This window comes from Carassius carassius, chromosome 50, assembly GCF_963082965.1.
Source record: "Carassius carassius chromosome 50, fCarCar2.1, whole genome shotgun sequence".
NCBI lineage: Eukaryota > Metazoa > Chordata > Actinopteri > Cypriniformes > Cyprinidae > Carassius > Carassius carassius.
In genome coordinates, this window is record NC_081804.1 from 4,615,797 (window position 1) to 4,632,839 (window position 17,043).

The following is a 17,043-nucleotide window of genomic DNA, read 5'->3' on the forward strand; positions in this document are numbered from 1 at the left end:
AGCCAAGATATTTCTGAGATATTCACCTTAATGGATGTGTTTTATAATTGAAAGATAAAGCGCTTTAGATTAGTCCGCAGGAGCATGACGACATCAGCCATTAAATGCACAAAGGGCAGGAAATGAGACAATGCTTGGATAGTTTTAATGCGTGACCTATTTGATTGATCCCATTACCATATGCTAATTTTTAACCGCCTATCAATCGGATTCTTCACTCACCTCCGATGTTGGCATTGTAGGCCACACCCACTCCACAGACGCCATTGTTTGCTGCTGCCGCCACCTCCCCGGCACAACGTGTCCCATGTCTAGAGAGAAAAAGAGAGAGTTTGTACTGGTGAACAGTGTGGCTTTGCCCAATTTACATCCAGTTCACATTCAGCTGATTTCACTTCAAATTCAGTCCATGTTTGTACAGACAAATTCTATGGGTGCTGTCATCACAACAGAGCTCTAGATGCACCCAAATACAGACACATTATCTTTATACTTTAATTAAATTCTAATTAGTTCTTGCATGCGATAAATAAATAAATATAATAAATAAATAAATAGCTTATTATGGCTGTCACTGATGGTTCCTACAGTACTGCACACATCTTAGCTGCTCTGTGCCATGATGGGGGATGAACTTCACTGTCTAAATAAATTGCGGCTGGCTCTGGATTTTGTTTGTGCACTGCTAGAGCTATTCTCTCCATTCATCTGTGTCCTATTGGAGCTAATTGTTTCGCTGAGACAAAGCGGAGAATGGGACGATAGGGACCAAAGAAAAGGACCAGAGAGCCCATGAGACTGCAGATGTGTTGAGGCGGTGGCCTTGCTTCACCAGAGCCTTCATTACATCTGCCGTTTTACACAAAAACACACACAAAAAGATTACTGGGCACACATGAACATGACACAACACAACAGGAAAATTACATTAATGAATATGCTTCAGGCCATATAATTATATTTTATCACTTAAATTAGTAGAGGTTAATAATTATTAGTATTTATTTATGAAAACAAGGCATGTATGTATATATCTAGACAGATTTTTGATGATACAAACAAATTAAGTTGAAACCATTAAGTTAATCAAAGAGTTCAAAAGAGCTGATTTACTAAGATGAATCTTTCAAACATCTGCATGTTCAAATCAGAGGTTTCAAATCAAATCTGTCTTATACTCACAAATCCAAACACATGGAGCGAGTTCAAAAATTGGTGATCTTGTTACATGTGTAAAGCTCAGGTGGGCAACAATAGCTTCTGGTTAAGGCTCAAGATGTATTGTATTTCATCAAATCAATAAGTGCTGAGGAGGAAGGTGTCCACAGACACTAAAAGCAGGGGCTCTTGACAGGCCATTATGCAGGTCGTTAAGATTTGTTTCTGATTACTGAGTAAATACACGACCTGAACACAAAACACACAAAACCTGTTGTGTACTAGTAATTCAAAACGCACTGTAACTGCATTTATTCTCCAGGGCAAGAGGAATTACAGTACATACTTTCAGGAGGAAGTCCTTTATCACATAGAGGAGAAAAGGATCTATTTCTCTCAAGCTGTGAATTTGATCAAAAATATTTTATGCTAACAAGCACGTTAGCTAGTTAACCTGCCTAGCAGGTGGTTTGATTTTTTTATACCTCATGATTAACATCATTCAGCTAGTCTAATGACACATTTGTGTGTGATCATATGAAGGGCAATAGTTCCGAATTGCAACAAATTCCTTTCGTGTTGAGGTTGTAAAGCCTTTGTTTGTAATAAAGCATTATTTTCTGCATTTTGTCTTAGGTGAGGTGACAGTTATTATGTCGAATGGTTGATAGCTGGGAACACCTCATGAATAAACAATACAGTTGTTATATCGTCTCGTTTTGAAGGTTGTTTGCAGCTGTAATATATTGCATGAGGGAATTTGCTTATGGTAAAAAGTGATTTTATGCACACCATTTATAAGATGCTACTCCATGGCTCTGGATGTCTAGTCAGGTGGTAGCAAGGTAAACTAGAGAGTTTGGTATCTTCTGTGCTGATTATAACTGCTAATGTGAGTTACACTAGCCTAATTCCAACTAAATTTTATCTGAAAAAAAAGGTCCATTGTCTGTTGTAAGTCAAATTTCAAACCAAGCTGTGTTCTGATGGTCAAAGTGGTGAATTCGCATGACCATCTGAACCTGATGCGAAATCTGCCTGGGGAAATGGTTTTGCCCTCACAAAATTCCAGATTATGTGGATTTTTTTCAAAAAGTGCGACATGGAGAGACATGGAGATTAAAAAAGTTTAGATGGGAGGAACATTTCTTTTTCAATACTTTTGCGTTCTCTCATAAATGCTTTGCATTCCCCCAAGAAATGTAGTGCTTGCTCACAAAAGGTTTTGCAAGTGAGCACAAAGTTTCTCAGGCGAACTCAACACTTGAGGGAACACAGCATTTTGCGAAACACCACAAACACATTGAACATTTTCCTCCCTCTTCATATTTTTTTCCATCACTATGTCCCCTTAAGGGCTCCGTAGTATTGAAATTTTCTGAACTACAATAAATTAGACTACAAAGAATTAGACAGCAGGCTAAACTCAACCCCATTGGTTGCACAAACCTTCCTTAAGATCAGCTGGAAGGGATTCAAAAATGAGTGGCTGTATAATCTAATGAGGTTGTGTAATGTACAAACTCTTGCTTGAAATTCACCATGTAAGAGGTCTGATGCTGTGATATTGCTTTGATTTGCATATTCCCATCCACAACTTTCAAAGACACCCACATGCAGTCAAAAAGACTGATCAGTGGCCGTGTCCTTAACTCAAGGGCTTAATGGGTATCATTACGAAGCTGTGGCCCACTCAAGGGTAGGGGCAGTTATTTTACACAGTGACTTTCAAAAGAAGTCATAGGACCATAACACAACCTTTCAATCCAAACACAAACATTCCTTCCTGACAAAAAAGGAAAAAAGCTTTCCTTCTAAAGTCAGGAAAAACACCAAGGTCGCTTCTCTGGCAGCTATTCAAGCATAAAAGCAATCAAACTATAATTTACTCCTGAGTGTGGACAGCACAGGCTGAGCCTGTCAATTCGTAAAAAGTTAGAGTTTGTTCTTTAAATGACGTGGGGAACACACATCCATTCATTTATTGGCAAAGGTAATGGATAGTGACTCAATCTTGGGCTTTGTTTCATAGCTGAGTCCACATTATGTTTGACAATCAGATTTTACTCATTCGGCACCTCGTGACCAGATCAAATCTGTGGTTTTATAAACCCGAAACCTTATTCTCCATCAGTAGAGTTCCCTACCACAGAGAAAGCTTTTCCAACTGAGATGCTGTTCAGCTAATTTACCTTTCACAGCTCAGCGAGGTGCAAAAACACTGATTCAGATAACTGTGGTCTCAGTATTTAAGTGCCATGAGTCACAAGAGCGCTGACGTGCTCACATAATGTGTAGTTGGGGAAAAGAATGCGAACACGTGATGCAATAACAAGCATCCTTGTGCGCCTTTACATAAATGATGGTTCAACCATAAATGTTTAGAAAGATGGCGGTGGCAAAGTGTTAATTAATTGGCTACACATCAGCGTCATACCCATGCCACAAATGGCCTATATTCATTAAAGGATAGTTCACCCAAAAATGAAAATAATTACTCACCCTCACGTTGTTCCAAATCTGCAAGACCTTCGTTTGTCTTCAGAACACAAATTAACATATTTTTTATGAAATCCAAGAACTTTCTCACCCTCAGTAGACAGCAACAGAACTGAAGCATTTTATGGCCCAGAAACGTGGTAAGGACATCGTTAAAAATGTCCATGTGGCATCAGTGGTTCAACCATAATTTTGTAAAACTCTCGTTAATGTTCATGATCCCTTTAATTGTGTCTTATGACATGAGGGTGAGTAATTGATGACAGAATATTCATTTCTGGGTCAACTATCCCTTTAAGATCTCTGTTCAAACCTATAGAAGCGATTTCCTAGAGAAAGAATCCTTGGAAATAGCTAATTAAAAGTGAACATTTTCACACTGTGTGGGAAATCTGTGAAGTACCCTGCTCAAGGGAGCGATGTGAAAGGAACTGGAGAATATCTGCTGTAAGCCTCCATCTGCTGGTTCACCTCTTTTTGACAGTTTCTTAAAGGTAAAGTTCATCAAAAAATTGTCAATCCAATTTTGTTTTGAACCCCACTGGTGTTATATTATATGGACAAAAGCAGGAAGGAAGTGTTTGTGGATGCAGCTGCTTACCTTTTAGAAGGAAAATCAACATGGTGGACAGGATCACTTTTTTTATCATCTCTCCTCCCTGTCCCACATCAATTTAGGTGCAAAATTACCAACAATCTCAACCTTTCCCACAGAGATCGCAATGATCTGTCTGAGGCCCACCAGGGAGAGGCAGAGAATGTCATGATTCTGCCTTCATGTACTGATTTTTCTCTAGTCTTGAGGCAGGATCATGACAGGCCGTGTTTTTGGGCCATGTGCTTGTGTTGTCTCGTTTCCTTACCCCGCCCCCCTTGTTACCCTAGTTTTGTCATCATTGATTCACCTGTTCCACCTGTTGTGTTCATTAGTAGCCTCCCTTTATAACCTCGTGTGTTTCTCTGTCCCTTTGTCGGTTCATTGTCAAACGTTGTTTAAGATTGTCAACTGTTGCTACCTGTTGTCATATATTGTCAAGTCTTGTCTAAGTAGTTGTTTGATCCTGTTTTAGTCATAGTCTAGTTAGTGCAGTGTTAGTCTAGTTTAGTCATCCTTCGTCTGTCTAGCCCTTGTTTTGCCCCCTCGTGGGTTTTGTTTTCTGTTTTGTCTCCAATAAATCCTTGTGAGAGCATTCTGTCTGCATTTGGGTTCATCTACCTCCCACCTTCATGACAGAGAAGAGAGTGAAAATGAACTTGAATGGAAGTTGAGATTCTTTTTCCATCCCTGCCAGAAACAAAACCACCACACTGAAATCAGGATTGGAGACATGCTCTAATTCTTTCTGCCTCCTTGTTTTTAGCCCTCTATCAGCTTGTTTTATGTTCCTTTCAGTTCCCTGAATCATGCATTTACAATCCCCCGCTCAGAGGCATAGGGTGCCCTTGAAAACTTGTGATGAGTCTGTGTACAGTATGCTGATGGAATCTGTCCATGTGTCCTAGAGCAGTGCATCTCTATTCCTCTCTTCAATAGACTTGGATTAGAAAGCACTCTAAAAGAATTAGTGCATTTTCCAGCCAGCTAAACTCAGCCTTCAGGCAGGGTTTCGGTAACCCATATGTCCTGAATAAGAAAGGGATATGGAGGAGGTAGAGAGTTAGCAAGTAATAAAGAGACAGTATCTCAGATAATGGCATGAGAAATGAGAGGGTTACGGAAGTGGCAGCAGAACCTCTGCCAGCTCTTTAATGCCACTACAGAAGCACATTCCAGAACTCAAAAGCGCCACTTCTAGCCTGAAGTCCATGCAATGGTTAAGTCTCTAGCTTCAATTGCCTGGCTGGCGCAGAGCGGCGGATGCTAGGGCAGATTTCCAGCATCTCTGATGAGATTCCAGAGGCCCGACAGGCTGACAGGTCTGGGTCACGTGAGGCGAAGGGTTGAGTGGAGAGGCAGAGGCTTCGTGCCTAACCGTGTTATTTAGACCTCTGGCTGACATCCACTTTACACAATCCACCCATCACAGGTGTTATTAGAATTAAAGAAAGAGAAAGGAGAGGAGGACTTTTAAGGTCTTGTTTATTGATTTAATAAAGCTAACGAGACCTGGATATTTTGCACATATTGATGTACAAAAGAATGCAGAGTCTCCAAGCTGACTTCCACCCAATTCCAAAAGATAAGGAATTTAAACACCACAGTCATGACAACAAACAAGCAAAACAGTGCATATACATATACATTTCAAGCTTTATAGAAACATTTACTGATGCTTGCCTATTCAAAAGTCAGTGCCACAATGCTAAGGTTCTTGTTGCTAAGGAATTAATAGATGGTCAACAGGTTGTTTTTTATTGTTATTAAAGAATAAGTTTTAGATGATAGAAAAAGTAATCTAAATGTAAAAATAGGGAAAATAAGCATGAACAATTAAAAATGTTATTATTTAAAAATAAATGTAAATGTTAAATAAAAAAAAAATTCCAATTCAGTTCAATTAAACATGCGTTCATTTGGAACCACTGGTTTGAATGGCAAATAAAAAAAAAAAAGTCAAATAAAAGTTTAAAAGAACAAGTACGTCCATATTTTTCACACTAACCCCACAACAGCAAGCACATCAATCACTTTTCACAACTACAGTACAGCACAAAGTGAGACAGAGCGAGATGGAGAGAGAGACCATTTATGTCATTTCAGCTCTATCTCTACGCCAAACCATTTCTACCAGTTCTATTTGAATTTGAATATGCACTTTACTGTTCAACTGTCATTGGCAGAGAGTTCATTCCAAATGAACTAGACCTACTGAACAATAGTGTAAAAGCCTCAAATCCTGGAGATGTGGAGTGCTGGATGAAATGGGTTATGGGGGATCTGATTAAAGCAGGTTTATACAATTGTGCCTACAAAAACAAAGTATCCTCCATCCTCCTCCACCCTCTTCAGCAGCTGGATGAGTATTAACATAAGCATGACGCTTGCTGAAATGACACAGAGCTTTCAGCTTTCTTGCACTGCCTGTGTGGAGTTGGTTCAAAGAAATGTAAGCAGCATTTTGTGAATATTAGCCATCTTTTTGAAGTAACAAAGAGAATATGAAGGACGTGTGAAAGAAATGAACACAAAAAAATCGGTAGCACTTTATTTTACAGTCCTGTTCCTCATGTACATACTATGTACTTATTATAGTAATTGCAATAACTATGTAATAACTAGGTACTAACCCTGAACCTACCCCTAAACCTAACCCTACCCCATGTAGTTACCTTGTATTACCAGAACTTTCTTAGATAAATACACTGTAAGTACACTAAAAGTACATGTTAGTACACGTACTGTAAAATAAAGTGCAACCAAAAAATCTTATGATGCCCTTCAATTCAGGAAACTGTCTCCCTTCGTCGCTGTGTTTGCTTCCTTCTCTCTCTCTCAGTATTGAAATAGTCTCTTAGTGCCATGTTCTGAGAACGTATCAAAGAACGGCAGCTGTCTTCGGATCAACGTATTATTCTGAGCACCTGCCGATTTCCCGTAGGAAAGAAAATGAGATCTATTAAATACGAGATCTCAATAGTTTCTCCAAGATAGAAATGAAGAGCAGATGGAGATGCATCTTCTGCCTTTTCAGTTTTTTCTCCTGAGAAAAAGATTCTCATATGTGTTTCCTCTAGAGCTGAAGCTGAGCTGGTTGATAAAGCAAGTCTAGCTGGTTAAGTTAGTTTTTTGACAGAATAATTTAAGTTATTTTCGGCGATATCAGGAAAAATGCCACAAAATGCAACCTCAGGGGGTTAAAGCGATAGCTAGTTCACCGTCATATCGTTCCAAGCCCGTAAAACCTTCATTCTTCTTCAGAACACAAATTACAACAGAACTGAAACTTTTTTTTTTATGGCCAAGAAAGGTAGTCGATAAAATAGTCCATGTGACATCAGTGGTTCAACCGTTATGAAGCTAAAAAATACTTTTACAATAACGAGTAATGACTTAATTTTTTTCTTGTGTGTTGCATTCAAGAGTACCATGACGCATGCGTGTGCATTCCTCTGCTTGGAAACAAGGCACAGCTCATATGTGTTTCAAGTCAGAGGGCCGGCTCCTGCATCAGCAGCATCATCACATGCATAATCTCAAGAATTTACATTTACATTTAGTTATTTAGCAGACGCTTTTATCCAAAGTAACAAAGTATGCTCTGATACTCTCGTTAATGCACATCGACTGACACAAAAGAGGAGAATTGTTGAATAAATTGTTGAATAAAGTCATTATTTTTGTTTTCTTTGCGCACAAAACTATTCTCATGGCTTTATAACATTACGGTAGAACCACTGATGTCACATGAACTATTTTATAGATGTCCTTACCTTTCTGGGCAAAACAAACATAAAACATTTCAGTTCCGTTAGTGTCTATGGAGGGTCAGAAAGCTCTTGGATTTCATCAAAAATATCTTAATTTGTGTTCCGAATATGTCTCATTTGTCTTTGTCTTTGAATACTCTACGGATTATATGTTTAACACCTTATTCTATGGCCCTACAGCAACCTAACACCTAAACCTACTCCTCACAGAAAACTTTCTGCATTTTTACAAAAAAAAAAAAAAAAAAAAAAACGTATTCTGTATGCTTGTTTTCCCATGGGGACCTCAATTTAGGTCCCCACGGTGGCACAAGTCCCTATGAGTAGAGATGTATTCAGGTTTAATCCCCACTAGAAAAACAGATAGTGATAGAAATAGATAGAAAAACATATACACACACACACACACACACACACACACACACACACACACACACACACACTCTCTCTAGCTGAGTTTATAAGTAAATAATGGAAAAGGCATTCTTTATTTACATATCTACCCCAGACGGGACTAAAAAAAATTAGTTGGCATTGTTTGTATGGGAAATTTAATTAACATAGAAGCTCAACTAGAAGCTGGCAGCCATATCACCCTGGAGCCCAAGACTGGTTTCCCACTGAGCCTGGTCAGTACCTGGATGGGAGACCTCCTGAGAAAACTAGGTTGCTGCTGGAAGAGGTGCTAGTGAGGCCAGCAGGGGGTGCTAACCCTGTGGTCTGTGTGGGTCCTAGTGCCCCGGTGTAGTGATGGGGACACTATACTGTCAACAAGCACCGTCCTTCGGATAAGATGTTAAATCAAGGTCCTGACTCTCTGTGATCATTAAAAATCCCAGGATGTCTTTCGAAAAGAGTAGAGGTATGACCTCGGTTTAAGCTGTGGTATTAAGAGGTATGACACTGGTGGTGGATGAGGAGATGCCCCCTGACTATGTAAGTGCTTTGAGTGCCTAGAAAAGCACTATATAAATGTAATGAATTATTATTATTATTATTATTAACTAGTGAAATATCACTCATGGTGAAACACAATCAATCACAAAATGTTGTAAAGCGAGCAACATTGGAGGAGAAGGCATCAATGGCTAATACATCTCTACATGTATGAGATTATGTCCATAAAGTGTTAGAAAACTATAAAAGAACTATTATAACCAAATCAATGCTACATATGAGTTTAGGCACTCAACAATATAATATGAAAACCATTTGAGCTAACAGTGTTGTTAAATTATTAGTTTTACTTTTTAGATCATTAGTCATTGCATTTGAAACAAAGATGAAGTTCTCAAGGTGAATGCATACCTTGACTCTAGGGATCAAACAACTAAAAATCAAGTCAAGAATCTTGGTGTGATTCTGGAGACAGACCTTAGTTTCAGTAGTCATATCAAAGCAGTAACTAAATCAGCATACTATCATTTAAAAAACATTGCAAGAATTAGATGTTTTGTTTCCAGCCAAGACTTGGAGAAACTTGTTCATGCCTTTCTCATCAGCAGGGTGGACTATTGTAATGGTCTTTTCACCGGCCTTCCTAAAAAGACCATTAGACAGCTGCAGCTCATCCAGAACGCTGCTGCAAGGATTGTGTCTAGAACCAGAAAATCTGAGCATATCACACCAGTGCATATGAGCACTGTGCTATGTCCAAACTGATTGCACTGTATTTTATGTATAATCATTTTCTATTTTACAGTTTTAAATTCATTTTAAATCAATTTTGAAATTATTTTAAATTACTCGTTTTATTATTGTGATTATTGTTTAAGATTATTTTACTAGCACTTTGAATTAACATTGTGTATGAAATGTGCTATATAAACTTGGCTTGCCTTGCCTTTTATTTTGCACCTTATTCATAAATAAGGATGCATGAAATTGATTAAAATGCATTTATAATGTTACAAAAGATTTTTAAAAATATATTTCTATAAACAAATTATGTTCTTTTGAACTTTCTTTTGAAGAATCCTCATAGTTTCCACAGACATATTAAGCAGCACAACTGTTTTAAACATTGATAAGAATAAGAAATGTATCTTGAGCACCAAATCAGCATGGTACTGTTTTTTTGGAAGGATCATGTGATGGTGAAGCTTGGAGCAATGATGCTGAAAATTGCATTCACAGCAATACATTCAATTGCATTTAAAATATGAAAATAGAAAAGTTATTTAAACTTGTAATAATATTTCACAATATCATACAAATAAATTCAGGTTCTTTCAACATTAAAAAATAAATCTTACTGACTTGTATACATCCAATATAAACTGATACAGTAATAAATATGAGCCGATTTTGTTTTTTGCATCCCTATTTAAAAATGAGCTGAATGTGTTAATGATGAAAGAATATTAAATCATTTTATTCATATAATTTTAGGACAATCATTAAGGACAACAAAAGTATCATGAGTGTTCATACAAGTCTGATGGTGACTGAAAATGTGCAAAGTTCCTTTATAAAGAGACTGCAGAGAAAAATACAGAGCTAGACGGAAAGCTTTTTTTTTCCGGGGGAAAAAATAAATAAATATAAAATAATTGGTCTAAATGCTGTACTTCCCCTCAATCATCCTGACAAAACAATGAAAAGCCTCTGCTTCTAAAAGCACTGGTAGCCATCTGTGCATAAAAGCCATGAAGCCAACAATTACTCTTTAGTGTGGACACCAATGCCTGTGTTGATAATTGTGTTTTTGTCTTCAAAAGATGCATGAACAGTAACCTGGTAACACAGGCACTATCTACCATTTAATCACAGTGAGCGCTGGATGACTCTGCCGTGTGCTTCGCTCAATAGCTCCAATTCATCTTATGATCGGGTTTTACAGAGGACTCACACAAGTAAAAACAAGCCGCCTTTCATAAGAGAAGGCCATTTTTCGGTTCCTCCTTACAACATATAATTTTGTTGAGAATCCATAATGTGCTTTTCATCCGTATGGAATAAATCCCTCTGAGACCACCTCAACGTTTCAGCTATTGACACAGTCATGCATATTGCTTCTCATTTCATAGACTCAAACCGATTCAGTTCTGGATAATGATCTTGACAGCCAAAGCATTGAAGATGTGCTGCACTTCCTGTGCACCAGGTTGCTGAGGTGTGGGGATGGATTCTCCCAACTTTCCTCGTCTGATTGATCATGATATGTGTGTGTCTGGACACTGAGACAGTAACGAATGCTTGTTACAGCTCCACTGTTGCCACAAAGCGACTGTCACACTTTAAGTAGCTGCTGAGGGTATTAACAGGAGTGAAGACTGTGTGTTAGTAGCTGAGTGAGGTGCTCCAACACGACTGTGGCAGTGTTAACAGATTCATTAAAGAAGATTTGCTTCTGCAACATTGTAAGCTGCACTGGAAGCCCAGAGTGCAAGAGATTTGAAGCAAATACCCCTGATGGCAGAGCGATGGGCTGCTTGGAGATTTCAGAGAGGAGGGATGAAGAAACGGTCTGGGGGATAAAGAGGCGGGATAGGTCTACCCTCCATTACGGCTGATCAAGTGTTGCTTAATAACCACGAGTCTATCAAAAAGGAAGAGTAAACATCCAAATGTCTTCAGTGCACTAAATTAAATCTAAGCTGATTTACAGAGAGAGAGGAAAATAAGACAGAGGACAGATATATTGCAAATTGTCCATCTCTAGATAGTGCTCAAAATACTCTTCAAACATGATGGGAAAAATGGAAAGTGCCGTGGAGAGCGAAAGACGAGAGAGAGATCACTGGTTCTTTAATTTCAATTGTGCTGCAGCAGGCGACTGATTGCTGCTACTTGATAGACAGAGAGATAAAAAAAGAAAAACAGACAGAAGTGAAAGTCAAAGGAAGTGCTCCCTATGGAGAAACTGAACATAGTTCAGTTATGAGATTTTCTCTAAAATGCATTTTTCATGAGTATTTAACCACCGTTGGTGCACATCTCTGAACGGCAGGTGCTTCGCTGACTGCATTAAACCCACCATACAACGTGGCTCCAAACCACTTTATATCCCCAACAATACACTAAGCGCTGCAGTTACATGCTATACATTACAGCTTAAATCAGTGAAGCAAAGAGGAGAGAAGCAGATGCAACACTTAGCGAGCTGCATACCTTGATCCAACGCAGCCAAAATGCAATCTAGGGAGGTGGCTCGCTAGGCTTTCAAACACAGCCAGAGTTAGCAGCACGCATGCTTACACAAGACAGATTCTGGCTCTCATTACCTGAAAGAACCTCTAAAACATTTACAACCAAAGAGCTTCTGCAATATGGCATCTTTGTTGCAATCTGACAGATTTGGCAACCCTGCTGTGGACGCAATGACTGAAATGGCAAAGAAAAAGACAGGAGAGAAAGAGAGAGAAATCTGTACCTGTTGTCGTTTAGCTGTGTGTATCTGGGCTGAGGGTCTGGATCTCTGTCATTCACATCATAACTGGCGTCGGGATCCTTAAAATAAAACATAAAATAAACCAATTTCTTCTTGCATTGCTTGGATGAACACCTACCTAGATGGCATTTGTAGGCACATGAGATAAATGTGAATATTCAAATTAGACATATGCAAATATACATCTTTTAATAATCAAGTACTGTAGTTAGAATATAATTAGGCTAAGTCAGGGTCATGTCCACTGCACTGATATGTTTTAAGGAGTGAACTGTGAAATTACATATCAGTAAAACTATTAAGTGGGCCATCTGAATGACTCATCAATGTTAATGAAGCCCTGTATAATTAGACTGATTTATGGTCATGTCCAACAAACACTGATCAAATGGTTTCTTATGGGCTGCTCGTATAATATGTATTCAGACAGAGCGCATGAAACAGAATGTTTTTAATGTGATGCAATGGCCAAAGATGTCCATCTGCCTGTGTGAAAAAAAAAGAATTATTAAAAATAGCACTGACTGCACAGCCCTTTCTAATATATAACGCTCGCTCGTTATGACATAAATTTATCATCAAAGACAAATTCTTTTGAACAAGTGGTGTTTTGATGGCTGTAGCAGCAATGCTTTAAATTATATGAAAAGACGTTGCTTTACGGATAAAGAGTTGAGGATTATTTAATGTTGTAGCCTCTTAGGTTGCATTTATTTTAACAAAATACAGTAAAAAAAAAATTATATTTTGAAATATTCTCAAAATGTAAATTAACCATTTTCTATTTTCATATATTTTAAAATCTAATTTATTCCTGTGATACAAAGCAGAATTTCCGCATCATTACTCCAGTCTTCAGTGTCACGTAATCATTCAGAAATCAGTCTAATATGCTGATTTGGTGCTCAAGAATCCTTTCTTGCTATCAATGCTGAAATCAATTGTGCTGCTTCATATTCTTGTGAAGATCGTGATCATTTATTTTTTAGGATCTTTGATGAATAGAAAGTCCACAAGAACAGCATTTGATGCATCTCTGCTGAATAAAAATATCTAACCACAAACTTTTGATATATATTAATAAAGTATATCGACATCTTCAAAATGTTTTCTGTTCCGTTTTGTAAAAAAGGGTGGCTCACATAGTTTCTGGCTAGATCAGGGTGATCTTTCTCAATGCCGTCATCTAGAATGGTCACGACCACTCCACTTCCTGTGAAGCCCTGAGCCCAGGCCTCCTTCACATTCAGGTCTCCATGACTGGGATTGTACTGCAAGAAAAGAGATTTTTAACCTTTAGTCAGATGTTACATGATGCAAGTTCACCTCTGAGGCAGACAAAACAAGAAATTATTCTTCAGGTTTTTTATTTCTCTTCAGCAAAGGCAAAGGTTGGCCTCTGTAAAGCTTCTGTGTGGCACTGCAGAACATGAGCCCTCCGAGCCATTCTGGAAAGGGAGAGTTAACAGAGTCTTTGACCAAGACCTCCCAGTAGGGGAAAGCCCACCTGCAGGACTTTACACACACTGATTTTTTTTTTTACCCTTGCCACTGAGAAAGGCCTAGCTGCAGGAGCTAATGTTAATGAAAGATGACTGCTCACACAGTCACAGACTTTCTCCTCCCAGATGACAGCCCAGTTCCCAACAAGGTGTGGAAACTCATTTCTTTTAACCCGACAGCTTTTTCCCCAGCAAAGTTCTTGTCCTATCTCCTTCTCTTGCTCTATTTCTTTTCCTCACACTTTGCTTTATGCTCAATGCCATCTGTTAAAACGGCACAGCGGAATGTTTCCTTCAGTGTTGAAAGATGAACATTAAACGTAAATGGTGGAAATTGGGTGCAGAAACCCATTGAAAAACTTCAATTGGCACATCTTCAGATAATTGCCCCCTTCACAACCTTTTCTCCCCCTGACAAAAAGTATAAAAATAAGCAGACAGAATCAAATTGCTCATGGTTCTGTTGCTTCTTCAGAGTAAACAACTTAAAAAGCATTCATTCCCTTGTCAACAATGATACAATCTCCATTTTCTAGTATAAAAGTACAAAGCGCTTGCGTCTCGGGTAATGTTTGACAGTAACACTTACAGATGTGGTTCAAAAGAGGTTGTGAAGAAGCCGAAACTTTAACAGTTTAGTATGCTAATGGAGAATGCCAGATCTTGCATTTGTTTTGTGATGGGTGGCCTAGGATGCTCTTTGGTCGTTTGGTTCATGCATTAATATGTTTTGGACTATGGCTCTGAATACAGAATAGAGCTTTAAAAGCAGTTACGCAAACAAACACTTGAAGACACACCGATGTGAGCGAGTATTCATGCATACACCCACACATCGTTATTATTTTGTGGAAGTTTTAAAAATATATATGAAAAATATATGAAATTTTTTTTTTTTAATTGCTACTAAAACAATATATAGGATTATTTTGGATTCCCTAAAAAATCTGATGTATGTTTATTTGACAAATATTGTCTTATCTATACTACCATTCAAATATTTGGAGTTGGTAAGATTTTGCTTTTAAAATAAGTGTTTTAGGTTCACCAAAGCTGCATTTATTTGATCAATTAGTCTCCAGTGTCACATAAGCCTTCAGAAAACATTGTAATATGTAATGTCTTTATTGGGCAAGTAAATTTTGATCAATTTATTGCATCCTTGCTGGAGAGACATTCATATCTTTCAAAAAAATCTAACTGACTTTTGAACAGTTATGTATAATAAAGTTATCTAATATTTCTAGTGTGGTCACAAATCTGACTTACAGCCTATTTTGTATTATAGAAAATGTAAACTTTCATGCATACATTTAATCATAAATGACCTCTTTTGTGATTTAATGAATAAAATTTTATTTTCCCAAACAAACAATCTTGCAGGATTATACTCACGCTGTTCACCCAAAAAGTATATATATATATATATATATATATATATAAATATATATATATTTCAATTCTAGTTCATAAGTCACCTTCACATTCTCAGCATGTATTCTTTCTTTGTGTTCATCACAGTACTTTATGTGGCTAGAATTTTTTTTTTCTAATTGTACCGTACTTAAATGCACAGAATCACCTCAGAGACAACATTCAGTTCACTTTAATGATGCGTGTTACACTAGAAACTAGAGGAAGCTGAGAAGGTCCTCTTTTGAACTTCTTGGTTGTTCTTGCCAATCAGATCCACCCTGAGAAAGTTTTTAAATAGTGATGAAAAATTCAGAAAAAAACATTTCTGTCTTTAGAATAACTTGCATGGATGTACATCCACAGAAAAAGAGGAGACATTTAATAACCACGTAAAAAAGGATCTATTTTGACGTCATGTCGTTTTGAGACAATAAGCATACAGAATACTGTTTATATATATATATATATATATTTAAACAGATGTGGGGGATTTAGAGCAGCAAAGATTCAGAGAAAGTGTTAAAGCTCACAGATCAAGGGCCGACTCCTTTCTACTGCAGTAGCACTTTAGTCATGTTGCATTCAAAAGCTCAATGTACAACCACAATATAAATACTGTATATACAGCAGCTTTTCACATACCAGGTACCACTGCTGGGAGAATTTTGGATCTGTGGGTTCAATATGAATGTCTCTCTTGTGTCTTCGCTTGGCAATCTGCTGCTCTGCCCAAATCACCTGAAAATAACACACACACACAGATTATAGAGGCAATATCTCAAATATTACACACCTACATTCTTGTAAATCACACTCATCTCTATTTTCACCTCTAACTAGGGATGAACGTTTCTTCTGCACAGCTTGTCCTCTCTCTAAAAATACCCACATTTCTTTTCGTTCTTCTGTGTTTTATAGCATTTCATTAGGTATGTCTATGTGTGCATGAAAGAAAAAGATCTTCCAAATGATCGGAGCACTTTGATGCACTTTTACTGTATGTTGATTCGACTGACTCATTTGTTGCTATTTTCATGTCTAAGGGAATTTTAGTTGAAACATCTGAGACAAAACACTTACATGCAAAAGTGCTTTAGCTGCATTAAGTCTATTGATCTGTCAAAGATCAACCTCTGAGCAATAAAATAAAATGTCCTCTGGGCAGTGTTTTGTGTGATGAGATGGACAAGGCTAAATTACAGCGCATAGACATTAACATTCGCATCTGATGTATTAGCAGCAGAGGCTGAAATCTAATCAGGGACCAGAGAGACTTATGGACGTATGAAGTGCTCTCTGCAAAACAATTGTTTTAAATGAGCTTAAAGGTCCACAGGGCCTCTGCCTCATGTTCAGGATTCATTTTTCTCTTTACAAGGGGATGACCAGAGAGCCAACTGATTAAAGTGCCCCTATTATGCCATTTTTAAGGTTGCTAATATTGTTTTATTAGTCACCTTAAACAGGTTTACATGCATGCAAAGTAAAAAAAAAAAAAAAAAAAAACTCATTTCAATTCAGTTTCATTGAATGATGCTTTCAATTTCGTATAAATTCCCGTCCTTGGAGGGAATTTGCTTACAAGCAGCAGCCTTCAGAAATATGCTTCATTAGCATAAAACCGTGCTGACCTTGGAATGCAGAGCAGGAGATGCTTGTGTGCATGAGGCTTGTGCCAAGATGAACCCTGGCAACAAGAATGCCTGA

The 17,043-nt window shown here is 37.8% G+C and overlaps 1 protein-coding gene across 3 annotated transcripts in view; it reads right to left on the reverse strand.

Annotated features, from left to right (window-relative positions):
- LOC132133192 (furin-like) overlaps positions 1 to 17,043 on the reverse strand; it is a 108,976-nt gene that overhangs the window by 36,623 nt on the left and 55,310 nt on the right. For all 3 annotated transcript variants that reach the window (XM_059545950.1, XM_059545949.1, XM_059545948.1), the window contains exons 4-7: positions 15,979 to 16,074; positions 13,561 to 13,689; positions 12,401 to 12,477; positions 223 to 311 (exon numbers count right to left, since the gene is read on the reverse strand). In XM_059545950.1, coding sequence (XP_059401933.1) covers positions 223 to 311; positions 12,401 to 12,477; positions 13,561 to 13,689; positions 15,979 to 16,074 — 391 coding nt within the window. The remainder of the gene's footprint in view (positions 1 to 222; positions 312 to 12,400; positions 12,478 to 13,560; positions 13,690 to 15,978; positions 16,075 to 17,043) is intronic.